Source organism: Cetorhinus maximus, chromosome 22, assembly GCF_964194155.1.
Source record: "Cetorhinus maximus chromosome 22, sCetMax3.hap1.1, whole genome shotgun sequence".
NCBI classification, from domain to species: domain Eukaryota; kingdom Metazoa; phylum Chordata; class Chondrichthyes; order Lamniformes; family Cetorhinidae; genus Cetorhinus; species Cetorhinus maximus.
The window spans coordinates 10,221,737-10,236,585 of NC_135900.1; the positions used below are offsets into that span (position 1 = coordinate 10,221,737).

Consider the following 14,849-nt stretch of genomic DNA (forward strand, 5'->3'; position numbering starts at 1 on the left):
TGTCTTTATATTTCTAGCTTGCTTTCTCTCATACTCTAATTTTTCCTTCCTTATCAATCTTTGGGTCATTCTTTGCTGTTTTTTATATTCTGTCCAATCTTTTTTTAATTCATTCATGGGATGTGGGCTTTTCTGGCTTCGCCAGCATTTATTGCCCATCCCTAGTTGCCCCTAGGAAGGTGGTGGTGAACTGCCTTCTTGAACCGCTGCAGTCCATGTGGTGTAGGTACACCCACAGTGCTGTTAGGGAGGGAGTTCAGGATTTTGACCCAGCGACAGTCAAGGAACGGCGATATATTTCCAAGTCAGGATGGAAAGTGACTTGGAGGAGAACTTCCTGGTGGTGATGTTCCCATCTATCTGCTGCCCTTATCCTTCTAGATGGTAGTGGTCATGGGTTTGCAAGGTGCTGTCTAACGAGCCTTGTTGAATTCCTGCAATGCATCTTGTAGATGGTACACACTGCTGCTACTGTGCGTCAGTGGTGGAGAGAGTGAATGTTTGTGGTGCCAACCAAGAGGGCTGCTTTGTCCTGGATAGTGTCAAGCTTCTTGTGTTGTGGGAGCTGCACTCATCCAGGCAAGCGGGGAATAGTCCATCACACACCTGACTTGTGCCTTGTAGATGGAGAACAGGCTTTGGGGAATCAGGTGAGTTACTCATCGCAGGATTCCTAGCCTCTGACCTGCTCTTGCAGCCACAGTATTTATATGGCTAATCCAGTTCAGTTTCTGGTCAATGGTAACCCCCAGGATGTTGATGTTGGGGGATTCAGTGATGGTAATGCCAAAGAACATTAAGGGGTGATAGTTAAATTCTCTCTTGTTGGAGGTGGTCATTGCCTTGCACTTGTGTGCACAAATGTTACTTGCCATTTGTCAGCCCAAGACTGGATATTGTCCAGGTCTTGCTGCATTTGGACATGGACTGCTTCAGTATTTGAGGAGTTGTGAATGGTATTGAACATTGTGCAATCATCAGCGAACATCTCCACTTCTGACCTTATGATGGAAGGAAGGTCATTAATGAAGCAGCTGGAGATGGTTGGACTGAGGACACTACCCTGAGGAACTCCTGCAGTGATGTCCTGGAGCTGAGATGACTGACCTCCAATAAATACAAACATCTTCTTGATTAGTCACCCTCCTTTGTGCAATTATATGCTTTTTCTTTAAGTTTGATACTAATTTTAATTTTTTTAGTTAACCACAGATGGTGGGTGCTCCCTTTGGAATTTTTGTTTTTCATTGGAATGTACTTATTCTGTGTTTACTGAAATATCCCTTAAATGTCTGCCACTGCATCTTCATTGACCTATCCCTTAACCTAATTTGCCAGTTCACTTTAACTAGCTGCACTTTTGTGCCCTCTTAATTGCCCTTATTTAAAGTTAAGATACTAGCTTGGGAACCTCTCTTCTCTCCCTCAAACTGAACGTAAAATTCAATCATATGATCGCTGTAACTTAGGGGCACTTTCACTATAAGACCATCAGTTAACTCTATCTTGTTGCACAATACCAAGTCTAGTATAGCCTGCTGTCTGGTTGGTGCCAGAACGTGCTTTTCTAAGAAACTATCCCGAAAATATTCTATGAATTCCTCATCTCGACTACCTTTGCCATCTGATTTTCCCATTCTATATGCAGATTAGAATCCCCCATGATTATTGCTGTACCTTTATGACAAGCTCCCATTGTTTCTTCCTTTACACCTCATCCTACTGTATGGTTACTGTTAGGGGACCTGTACACTACTCCCACAAGTGCCTTCTTGCCTTTATCATTTCTCATCTCTACCCAAACTGTTCCTACATCCTGGTTTCCTGAACCTAGGTCACCTCTCTCTAATGTGCTAATATCATCATTAATTAACAGAGCTAACCCTCCAAATTGTCCTAGCTTCCTGTTCTTCCTAAATGCCACGTACTCTTCAATGTTCAGATCCTAATCTACATCATCCTGCAGCCATGTCTCTGTAATACTATCAGATCATATGTACTTATTTCTATTTGCACTCTCAGTTCATCTGTTTTGTTTCAAATATTATGTGCATTCAGGTACAGAGCCTTTATTTTCATCACTTGATTATTTTAGTAACCTCTAGCCTTTTCTGCTGATTTACTCGTAGATGTTTGCTTCCTGTACTCAGTCTATGTCCCGTCCTGTCATGGTCTGTTTATGATTTCCCACATTAATACCTTTCTCTCTTTCCTTTTTTCTGCTCTTTGATTTACCACAACTTCCTGAATTTGATCCCTATTTAGTTTAAAAACCTCTCTACTTCCCTAGTTATGAGGCTTGCTAGAACACTTGTCCCAGCACAGTTCAGGTATAGACCATTCCAACGGTACAGCCCCCACTTTCCTAGTACTAGTGCCAGTGCCCCACAAATTGGAACCCACTCCTCCCCCACCAGTCTTTGAGCCATGTATTCATCTCCCTAATTTTATGTACCAGGTAATAATCCAGAGATTATTACCTTTGAAGTTCTGTTTTTTAATTTAGTGCCTAACTCCTCATACTCTCTATACTTCGTCATTGGTACCTACCTGGACCATGACAACTGATCCACCCCCCGCCAACTGCAAGTTCCTCTCCAGCCCTGAGCTGATGTCCCGCACCCTGGCACCGGGCAGGCAACAACCATCTGAACTCTCGCTCTTTGCTGCAGAGAACGGTGTCAAACCCCCTCACTATATTGTCCCCCAGTACTACTACATTCCTTTTTGCTCGCCCCACTTGAATCACTTCCTGCACCATAAGAACACAGGAACATATGAAATAGGAGCAGGATTCGCCAGGACACTGGTCCCAGCATGGTTCAAATGAAGCCCTTCCCAACGGAACAGCTCACTCCAAGAACCTCTTACCTATTGGACAAGGGCACTGGCTGAGGTTCCTCCAAAGCTAAATTCTGGATCACTACACCTGCCTCAGTCACAGTCACAGCTGCCTGTCCCTGGCCATGGTCCAAATTTGATGTAATTAATCTAAGGGGTGTGACTGCCTCCTGAAACACAGTGTCCAGGTAACTCTTCCCCATCTCTGATGTGTCAGTGTCCGCAGCTCGGACTCCAGCTCATCAACTCTGAGCCGAAGTTCCTCGAGCAGCCAACACTTGCTGCAGATGTGGTCACCGGTGTGCACCAGCTCCCCCAGCTGCAACACATTGCCTGGCCAGCCATCTATATTCTATTTAATTAATTAATTAGGATGCCAAATATCTTAGAAGTGAATTTCTTAACTGTACTCTTCAGTTGTATTAACGTCTCCTGATTTAAGCCACCTGGCCAATTAAAAGAGGCACGGAAGAGACACCCACCAATCACCTACCTGTTTTTCTTTGACCTCACACTTCGGCCTTGACAGGTAGGTACAGGTTAAATGAGGCGCTCTGCCATCAGTTTTTATCTCCCGCTGCCGCTGCCCTTCTCGCACAGGTCCACTCTCCGTATGCTGGGCCTCCGTCTCTGCTGCCGGTTTTTAATCTCCCGCTGCCCCTCTTACGTAGGTCCGCTCTCCGTGTCTGAACTCTCGGCTCTCCTCGCTGTCTTAAACTAAACTCCCGGCACTCCTCGCTGTTTTAAACTAAACTCCCGGCTCTCCTCGCTGTTTTAAACTAAACTCCCGGCACTCCTCGCTGTTTTAAACTAAACTCCCGGCTCTCCTCGCTGTTTTAAACTGAACTCCTGGCTCTCCTCACTGTTTTAAACTGAACTCCTGGCTCTCCTCACTGTTTTAAACTGAATGCCCAGCTCTCTCCTCGCTGTTTTAAACTGAACTCCTGGCACTCCTCGTTGTTTTAAATTGAACTCCTGGCACTCCTCGCTGTTTTAAACTGAACGCCCAGCTCTCCTCACTGTTTTAAACTGAACTCCCGGCTCTCCTCACTGTTTTAAACTGAACTCCCGGCTCTCCTCACTGTTTTAAACTGAACTCCCGGCTCTCCTCGCTGTTTTAAACTGAACTCCCGGCTCTCCTCACTGTTTTAAACTGAACTCCCTGCTCACCTCGCTGCTTCAAACTGAATGCTCAGCTCTTTCCTCGCCGTTTTAAACTGAATGCCCAGCTCTCACCTCACTGTTTTAAACTGAACTCCTGGCTTTCCTCACTGTTTTGAACTGATCTCCCAGCTCTCTCCTCACTGTTTAATCTGAACTCTGGCTCTCCTCACTGTCTAAACTGAATTCCTGGCTTTCCTCGCAGTTTTGAACTGATCTCGCAGTTCTCTCCTCACTGTTTTAAATGGAACTCCTGGCTCTCCTCACAGTTTTAAACTGAACTCCCGGCTCTCCTCGCTGTTTTAAACTGAACTCCCGGCTCTCCTCACAGTTTTAAACTGAACTCCCGGCTCTCCTCACAGTTTTAAACTGAACTCCCGGCTCTCCTCGCTGTTTTAAACTGAACTCCTGGCACTCGTTGTTTTAAATTGAACTCCTGGCACTCCTCGTTGTTTTAAATTGAACTCCTGGCACTCCTCGCTGTTTTAAACTGAACTCCCAGCTCTCCTCACTGTTTTAAACTGAACTCCCTGCTCACCTCGCTGCTTCAAACTGAATGCTCAGCTCTTTCCTCGCTGTTTTAAACTGAATGCCCAGCTCTCTCCTCGCTGTTTTAAACTGAACTCCTGGCACTCCTCTATTTTAAACTGAACTCCCAGCTCTCCTCACTGTTTTAAACTGAACTCCCTGCTCACCTCGCTGCTTCAAACTGAATGCTCAGCTCTTTCCTCGCTGTTTTAAACTGAATGCCCAGCTCTCTCCTCACTGTTTTAAACTGAACTCCTGGCTCTCCTCACTGTTTAATCTGAACTCAAGCTCTCCTCACTAACTAAACTGAACTCCTGGCTTTCCTCGTTGTTTTGAACTGATCTCACAGCTCTCTCCCCACTCTTTTAAACTGAACTCTTGGTTCTTCTCACTGATTAAACTGAACTCCTGGCTCTCCTCGCAGTTTTAAACTGAACTCCTGGCTCTCCTCACTGTTTTAAACTGAACTCCCTGCTCACCTCGCTGCTTCAAACTGAACTCCCGGCTCTCCTCACTGTTTTAAACTGAATGCTCAGCTCTTTCCTCGCTGTTTTAAACTGAATGCCCAGCTCTTTCCTTGCTGTTTTAAACTGAACTCCTGGCTTTCTTCACAGTTTTGAACTGATCTCCCAGCTCTCTCCTCACTGTTTAATCTGAACTCCCGGCTCTCCTCACTGTTTAAACTGAACTCCCGGCTCTCCTCACTGTTTTAAACTGAACTCCCGCTCACCTCACTGTTTTAAACTGAATGCCCAGCTCTTTCTTTGCTGTTTTAAATTGAACTCCCGGCTCTCCTCGCTGTTTTAAACTGAACTCCCGGCTCTCCTCACTGTTTTAAACTGAACTCCCTGCTCACCTCGCTGCTTCAAACTGAATGCTCAGCTCTTTCCTCGCTGTTTTAAACTGAATGCCCAGCTCTCTCCTCACTGTTTTAAACTGAACTCCTGGCTCTCCTCACTGTTTTAAACTGAACTCCCTGCTCACCTCGCTGCTTCAAACTGAACTCCCGGCTCTCCTCACTGTTTTAAACTGAATGCTCAGCTCTTTCCTCGCTGTTTTAAACTGAATGCCCAGCTCTTTCCTTGCTGTTTTAAACTGAACTCCTGGCTTTCTTCACAGTTTTGAACTGATCTCCCAGCTCTCTCCTCACTGTTTAATCTGAACTCTGGCTCTCCTTACTGACTAAACTGAACTCCTGGCTTTCCTCGTTGTTTTGAACTGATCTCGCAGCTCTCTCCTCACTCTTTTAAACTGAACTCCCGGCTCTCCTCACTGTTTAAACTGAACTCCCGGCTCTCCTCACTGTTTTAAACTGAACTCCCGGCTCACCTCACTGTTTTAAACTGAATGCCCAGCTCTTTCTTTGCTGTTTTAAATTGAACTCCCGGCTCTCCTCGCTGTTATAAACTGAACGCCCAGCTCTCTACTCACTGTTTTAAATTAAACTCCTGGCTCTCTCCTCGCAGTTTTAAACTGAACTACCGGCTCTCCTCGCTGTTTTAAACTGAACGCCCAGCTCTCTCCTCAATGTTTTAAACTGAATTCCCTGCTCTCCGTGCTGTATTAAACTGAATGCCCAGCTATCTCCTCACTATTTTGAACTGATCTCCCAGCTCTCTCCTCGCTGTGTTAAACTCATCTCCCGGCTCTCCTTGCTGTTTTAAACTGAGTTCCCGGCTCTCCTTGCTGTTTCAAAAAAAAATTAACTTTACCACCTGTTTGTATACTATTTTAAACCTTAGGACTGGAATAGACCATAACCCAATTATTTCTCAGTCGTATGTTTGCAAGGTGTGTTTTGTCAGCAAAAGACTTTATTTTTCTGCTCTGCCTCTCCCAGACATGGGCAACTGGAAGAATCAATGGATGGCGCAAATCCCAGCATCCTTTGCAGCGGTGAAGGTGCTCTATCAAAACCATTGACGCAGGAGGTTGGATGCAGGACTGTCACTGCAGCTTCAAACTCCGAAGCTGCAGAACACTCAAAGCAAGCGTTAAAAATACATAAATATGCCCCAATGCACTGTCCGTTTCCAGTCACCTGAAGTCATTTATTAGCACCGGCAGTTCCTGATTTTAAAAGAAAAACTCTCACCTGTCTTTTCCTTAGCCCCCTTCCCTTCATATGTCGATAGTTGTATGTTTGTGTGTGTTGTGTGTATAAAATGACAAAAGAATTTTTCTGCAGATTTCTGCTTCTGCGTAACTGCATTTCCCAATAACATCAGGTCCAGAGTGGAACTGAACCGAAGCTAAGCGAACTTTCCAGGGACCGCCGTCACCGCGCAGGCGCAGGCACCGGTCAAACGGCAGCAACGTTTTATTTTCAAAAATTCAAAACCGCCCTGCAAACGGCCGCGCTCGCGCACCCTGGGGGCGGGGCGCAGGGCGCATGGGGTACGCGTGCGCAGTCTGGGAGAGCGGGTAGGGTGGGGAAGAGACGCGTGCGCGTAGAGGGCAGAGAGGCGGGGCAGAGGGGCGCGCATGCGTATATGTGTGTGGTGGGGGCAGACGGTGATAGGGGGTATCTCATATTAAATGGCGGATCACCGGTTTGTTAAGTGATGCGGAGTTGTCGGTTGCTGCCTGATGTCTCGAATTGGGGACGGACAGAGGTTTGGGAGGCCGCTTTAGCATTTTTCACCGCCCTGGGCCCCTTTGAGCGTCATGGCCTCCGCTCTGGTAAGAAAAGAGGTGGAGGGTGGGTGGATGATGTATTGAAACAGGGCAGGAGGAGGCCATTCGGCCCATTCTGCCTCTACTGGCTCCTTAAAGGAGCTATACATTTAGCCCCATTAACCCCATTGCTTTTTCCCCACGGCCCTGCCACTTTTTCTTTTTAAGTTATTTCCTTTTCATTGAATCTGCTTCCACTACACTTTGTGACAGTTGATTCCAGATCACCATAACTTGCTGCAGAAGGGAAAAGTTCTCTTCATCTTCTTCCCCTCTGATTCTTTTGCCAATTATCTTAGAGAAATAGGAATAGGTAGTATACGATTTAATAACAGTAATAGGCAGGGTCATTGAACCTTTTTAATGCTGAGTTCGATTTTTGATTGACAAGGGAGTCAATGTGTTTAGGGGGTAGGAAAGGAAGTAGAGTTGAGGCCACAATCAGACTAGCCATGATCTTATTGAATAGTGGAGCAGGCTTGAGGGGCTTATTGGGCTAATGCCCCTAATTCGTTAGTACATACGTATGTATTCGGTCCCATCTTTCTTATCGTGTCCACGGACAGTCTATACATGGCCCAGCCAGAACTGGACACATTTTTGCGCCTTGTTGTTGAATTTGGCAAGATCTGCAACAGTGCAGGGTTCCTCTAGCGATAGGCATTGCAGGAGATGTTGCATAGTCTGTGGCTCAGTTCCGCATTCACAAGTTGTCGGGCTGGTTGTATATCCCCATTTGCTTAGTGACACCTTTGATTGACCTACACCAGTCCTAAGTCTGTTAAGGCACTTCCAGGTTACCCAGTTGCAATTAGTTCCTGGGGGAAGGCTTTCATCCGGTGGAATTTCCATCGCTGGGGGTTGTTCGAGACTGGCGAGCCGGTCTTTCCACAAGGTGATGCGGTCCCATGAGCCTGCTCCGCCATTCGTGGCTGATCTTCTATCTCCTGCACTGTCCCCATATCCCTTGATGTCTTTAATATGTAGAGATCTGTCTATCCCCGTCTTGAACACTCTCAATAACTGAGCCTCCACAGCTCTCTGGGGTAGAGAATTCACCATCTTCCGAGTGGAAAAAATTCCTCCTCGTTTCAGTCGTAAATCCCTATTGCCCTCTATTTAGTGGATTCGTGAGTATTGGAGACAGCTTCTATTAATAAAACTGAAAAAGAAATATTTGTTTTTGGTACAGGCCAGAGCTCTTTACAGCCAATGAAGTACAGTCACTGTTGTAGCAAATGTGGCAGCAAATATGCTGTTTGTGGGACCTTGCTGCACACAATGTGATAATGAGCAGGTACTCTGTTTTGAGTGATGTTGACTGAGGGATAAAATTGGCCAGGACACCAGCTTTTCTTCAGAATAGTGCCATGGGATCTTTTGTAACCAACTGTGAGGACATATGGGGCCTCAGTTTAACATCCCATCTGAAAGACACCACCTCTGACAGTGCAGCACTCTCAAATACCACATCAAGAGTGTCAGCCTAGATTTTTCTAATCTAGTCTTTAGAGTGGCACTTGACCATGAATGCTACCCACTGAACCACAGCTGACATTGGGGCGAAGGCAGTTGCTCAACATTATTGAAAATATGACATTGGCGATAGGAAAAAATCATCTGGTCTGTCGCTCCTGCCCCATATCACAATGGCTGGAGAATCATGATTAAATGCCCAATTATAATGTGTCAGTGTTATATCATTCAGTTCAATTGTCTCAGTTTGGATTTCAAGAATATGTAACTATTTCTGTATCTAGGCTCCAACCAAGCAGTTGTCTAGCAAGGCCAATTAGAATACAGCATGAAATACCTGATCTTTTGTTACAACTGGAATGGGAGGAGTGCGGGAATTATCAAGCCCCAGTACTCCACAGGCCGTACCATTAATTCAGATGTTTAATTTTTTTACCAAACTGTGCATACACCTGACATACCTGCTCTTTCCTATCTTCCTCCCTACGATGATATTGTTTTTTAACATATTGATATGACACAGCCGATTCTTTTTCCTGCGATCTGGCGTATTTATCAAATAATTTACTTTTCTAACCCTCTTAATTACCCTTAATAGACCACTGAACAATGCTTTCAGAGGTTCCCCCTGTAATGGTAATAATACTAATACCTCATCCCCCCAGTTGTAATGCTCAGGCCACAGCTTGCTTATCTGTCCATTCTTTCATCTTTGTTTGAGAAGCTTTTAAGATGTTCTTGAGCCATTTTACAGGCCCCCATGAGCTGTACCTGGAACACAGACACATAATCTAACAGAGAGGATTTGCCCTTCTCTCCCAAAAACTTTTCTTTGATTAATTTCAGAGGAGCACTTATCTTATATCTATAAATTAATTCAAAAGAGCTAAAACCAGTAGATTCGTTTGGTGAATCTCGGGTAGCAAATAAAACCAAATCCAGTTCTCTGTCCCAATCATGGGGACATTCATGACAATATGCTTTAATCATTGTTTTGAAAGTTTGATGGTACCTTTCTAAAGCTCCCTGTGTTTGTTGATATGCTGTGGACTTTAACTGTTTTATACTCAAACTATTCATTATGTTCTGAAATATTTTAGACATAAAATTGGAATCTTGATCTGACTGGATCTCTATCGGTAATCCATATCGAATAAAACAAAAAAATTGTGTTAACTTCTCTACCACTACTTTAGCTGTAATGGCCTTAAAGGGATGGTCGCTGGAAATCAAGTTGTCATATCCATAAGAACATAAGAACTAGGAGCAGGAGTAGGCAGTGCAGCCCCTCGAGCCTGCCCCGCCATTCATTACGATCATGGCTGATCTCATTTTGGCCTCAACTCCAATTTCCTGCCCTCTCCCCATAACCTTTCAACCCATTACTAATTAAAAATCTGTCTATCTCCTCCTTAAATTTATTCATCATCCCAGCATCCACTGCACTCTGAGGTAGTGAATTCCACAGATTCACGACCCTTTGAGAAAAGTAATTCCTCCACCCCTTATCCTAAAACTATGGCCTCTCGTTCTAGAATGCCCCAGAAGGGGAAACATCCGCTCCACGTCTACTTTGGCTATCCCCTTTAACATCTTATATACCTTAATAAGGATATACTGGTGTCCTGCTTTGGTTTTTGGCAACGGTCCCACACAATCCACTAACACGCTACTGAATGGTTCCTCAAAAACTGGTATAGGAATTAAGGGTGCCATTTTGATTGCATGTTGTGGTTCTCCTACCATCTGGCACATTTTACAAAACTGCACCACGTCCTTATGAAGACCTGGCCAGTAAAACTGCCGGTTTAGGTGCGCTTGGGTTTTCCTACATGTCCTAGGAATTTCATGTGCTATCAATAATATTTCTTTATGATATTTGGGCGGTACCATTACCTGATGAACAAGCGTCCACTCCTCATCTGCAGGTCTGTGAGGAGGCCTCCACTTCCTCATTAGAATTCCATTTCTAATCTAATAACATTCTGGAACTGCCTTAGCTTGGGCTTCAGTTTGAGCTAATTGTGCTATCTTACTTAATTCTGGATTAGCTTGCTGAGCCTTAACTAGAAGAGATTTGTTAAACATCTCTTTCAGATTATCTAAATCTGTAAAGAAAGATTCAACCAGCCAAATATCTGTCTGTGGTATCACTTTGACCTTTGATGATGGACTTTGCTTAGCCATTGCTCAGGTCATCACACATTCGGGAAACATTCCTGGAACCTTTTTCTGTAACCGCTCTGTCTCTTTAACCTCACTTGGGCTTTCTGTAATTATGGGAGAAGCTACTGCCTTCGCTCCTGTTAAATCATTACCCAGGAATAAATCAATTCCATCTGTGTGTAACAGTGGATTAACTGTGGTTTATTTGGACTTTCAGAAGGCTTTCGACAAAGTCCCACATAAGAGATTGGTGTGTAAAATTAAAGTGCGTGGGATTGGGGGTAGTGTATTGAGATGGATAGAAAACTGGTGGGCAGACAGGAAACAGAGTAGGAATAAACAGGTCTTTTTCTGAATGGCAGGCAGTGACTAGTGGGGTACCGCAGGGATCGGTGCTGGGACCCCAGTTATTCACAATATAATATTGATTTAGATGAGGGAATTAAATGTAATATCTCCAAATTTGCAGATGACACAAAGCTGGGTGGGAGGGTGAGCTGTGAGGAGGATGCAGAGATGCTTCAGTGTGATTTGGACAAGCTGAGTGAGTGGGCAAATGCAGTATAATGTGGATAAATGTGAGGTTATCCATTTTGGTAGCAAAAACAGGAAGGCAGATTATTATCTGAATGGCTATAAATTGAGAGAGGGGAATGTGCAACGAGACCTGGGTGTCCTTGTACACCAGTTGCTGAAGGTAAGCATGCAGGTGCAGCAGGCGGTAAAGAAGGCAAATGGTATGTTGGCCTTCATAGCCAGAGGATTCAAGTACGGGAACAGGGATGTCTTGCTGCAATTGTACAAGGCCTTGGTGAGACCACACCTGGAATACTGTGCGCAGTTTTAGTCTCCTTATCTGAGGAAGGATGTACTTGCTATAGAGGGAGTGCAGTGAAGGTTTACCCGACTGATTCCTGGGATGGCGGGACTGACATATGAGGAGAGATTGAGTCGATTAGGATTATATTTGCTGGAGTTCATAAGAATGAGGGGGGATCTCATAGAAATCTATAAAATTCTAACAGGACTAGACAGGGTAGATGCAGGAAGGATGTTCCCGATGGTGGGGGAGTCCAGAACAAGGGGTCACAGTCTGAGGACAGGACTGAGATGAGGTGAAATTTCTTCACCCAGAGAGTGGTGAGCCTGTGGAATTCGTTACCACAGAAATTAGTTGAGACCAAAACATTGTATGTTTTCAAGAAGGAGTTGGATATAGCTCTTGGGGCGAAAGGGATGAAAGGGTATGGGGAGAAAGCGGGAGCAGGCTATTGAGCTGGATGATCAGCCATGATCATAATGAATGGTGGAGCAGACTCGAAGGGACGAATGGCCTACTCCTGCTCCTAGTTTCTGTGTTTCTATGTAACTGCTGAACACTTATTGTCCCAGACAATAGGTCACATTCCTGGTGCACCAAAGGTAGGGGTATATACTTCCCACCAATATCAATGACTAAAGCTTTGGCTTTTAATGCGCTCTCTGGTGGAAAATTTATGCTTTTCCCCAGCAAAAGTGTTTGAGTGGCTCCTGTATCTCTAAGTATGATTATAGGCTTAATGATCTCATTTGAGGGCTAAGGAGTTACTTTTCCCTCTACAAAAGTCCTTTATAACTCTCACGTATCTCCTTCAACTCTCCTGAACTCTCAGCAGTGTTCACACTCAGTTTTACAGCTGCAGTGAACGCTACAACCTGACCTGTTGTACTTTCAATCAGGGCTCCTTTTCCTGAATCAACCTTATGTACTCCAATAAGTCCCGTGGATTTCCTGTGCAACTTCCAGCCATCAGCATGAACATGTCCCACCTTGTTACAGTGGATACACTTAGGCCTTCAAGTATCACTTCCACCCTCAGCACCTTCCTTTCTGGCCTGAGGAGGAGTTTCCGGGGTATTCCCAGCTGTCCCTTCTCTTCTCTGGCTACTTCCCTTCCCTTCACCTTCCCCCTTTCTATCCTTCTTGGGTTTGTGTGGACGACGGAAAAAGTGTTTAGATTTATGGACCAGCTCATAATCGTCAGCCATTTCCACTGCCTGTCTAGCTGTTTAACGTTTTGGTCTTCAGTATGGTTTCTAACAACTAGAGGAAGTGAATTTTTAAATTCTTCAAAGAGAATTGTTTCTCTAAGAGCTTCATGTGTTGTCTCTACTTTTAATTCCTGTATCCAATGGTTAACATTACTTTGCTTTATCCTCTCAAACTCAATATCAGTCTGCCCAGGCTGTTTCCTTAAAAGTTGAAATTTCTGCCTGTATGCCTCAGGGTCTGACTCAAATGCACAAAGAATAGCCTTTTTGCTCCATCATAATCCACCGATACCTCTTCTGAAAGCGAAGCATAAACATCATGAGCTCTACCCACCAACCTACTCTTTGAGAGCAATGTCCAGATTTCGTTTGGCCACTTCATTTGCTTAGCTACCTTTTCAAATGAAATAAAGAATGCCTCTAACATATCTTTCCTTAAACTTTGGGAGGGCTTGCACAAACTGAAACATTTCTCCACTGTTTGCTTTGAGTTGAAGGTGGTTGTTTTACCATCAGAACTTTCCTCAGCATCTGAGGCCTTTTTTGTAAGGTCCAGCCCTTTAAGCTGGTATTCTCTTTCTTGTTCCTTCTCTCTTTCCTTTGCCTCACGTTCTTTATCCTTCTCCCTTGCCTGAAATTCCAGTTCCAGCTTCCTAAATGCTCTTTCTCTTTCCTTTTCTTTTGCCTCCAGCCTTTTCAATTCCAATTCTGTTTGCTTTTCCCTCTTTCTCTTTCCTTTTTTCCTTTTGCCTCCAATTCAATTTTTTGCCATTCCTTTTCATGTTCAAGTTACTTCATTTGCAACTGAATCTTAGCTAACTCAATTAACTCACCCCTGGGACAATGTGGTCTCTCTGGTACCCCTTCCAATTTCAAATATTGCGCTACTATCTCAACTATGTCTGCCTTCCTTGCCTCTTCGGGTATTTCTAAGTCCAGCTTATCCGCCAATTCCATTAGCTTACTCTTGATTAATTTCTGTAAACCGGTCAGGGTTACATCTTCCATCTGTAAAAAAAAAAAGCCTTAGCAACTTCCAATGCCATTTTAGTTAACCAATGTATAAGAAACCTGGTCTCCGCCCTTTTATCCCTTACCAATTATTATTCTGCGTCCTATCATCCGCTGTCCCTGTTTCAAAATCCCGCAAGAGCCCCCAATTTATGTTATGATCGGGATGGGAGATGTGCGGGAATTCACAAGCCCCACTACTCCGCAGGTCGTACCATTAATTTAAATGTTTAATTTTCTCACTGAAATGACCAATTGTGTACCTATACCTCTAGTACCCAGAAGAAAAGAGACTCTGATCAGGCTTCTTTCAAAAACTCAGAATGGTTAATTTATTTTAAAGCAAAACTTCTTTTAACAAGTTGCAAGTACTGGTTAACACACAGTTGTGAACGGTAAGCATAACTACCTATCTCTTCCTGAAGAATGCACCCACTGCACACGCATGCCATATGCATGCATACGCGTGCACGTACAAACAAAGAAAGGATAAATGGATAGAGTCTTTCTGCAGAGATGGGCTTTGGAAGATGGGTGTAATAAAATAAAGGATAAAGTCTGTTGGGTCTTGACGCTGTTGACCTTGTGTGAAGACGGGCTGGTCCTGGTGGATGCTTGGAAGTTTCATCACTGGTTTCAGCTTTGCAGGTTCAAATGCAGACTAGTTACACTCTGATAAGGGTTCACTGGCTGCAGGTTGATAGCCCCACACAATTTTAGGCAAGAATAGAGACAGAGAACCAGCCAATGTAGCCTTCTTTCCTCAGCTTGTTCTCCAACAAGACCACCTTCAAAACAAGCAGGTTCACAACATAAATTTTTTCCCCTCTCCCATGTGATTGCCTTTTTGTATCCCAATTTTTCATTAATTACAGTGCTTTGCAGTTCAATACAAACAAACAACTCCTCCTCAAACACTGTATAGGTCAAATGAGTTATTGGAAGAGGCCTGCTTGTTT

At 44.3% G+C, this 14,849-nt stretch overlaps 1 protein-coding gene across 2 annotated transcripts in view; it reads left to right on the plus strand.

Moving 5' to 3' along the window:
• The first annotated feature begins 7,055 nt into the window (after positions 1 to 7,055).
• poc1b (POC1 centriolar protein B) overlaps positions 7,056 to 14,849 on the plus strand; it is a 108,496-nt gene continuing 100,702 nt past the window's right edge. For both annotated transcript variants that reach the window (XM_078567769.1, XM_078567768.1), the window contains exon 1: positions 7,056 to 7,212. Coding sequence is in view for 1 of the 2 variants with exons in the window: in XM_078567768.1 (XP_078423894.1) it covers positions 7,198 to 7,212 (15 nt within the window). In the remaining variant the exon portion in view is untranslated. The remainder of the gene's footprint in view (positions 7,213 to 14,849) is intronic.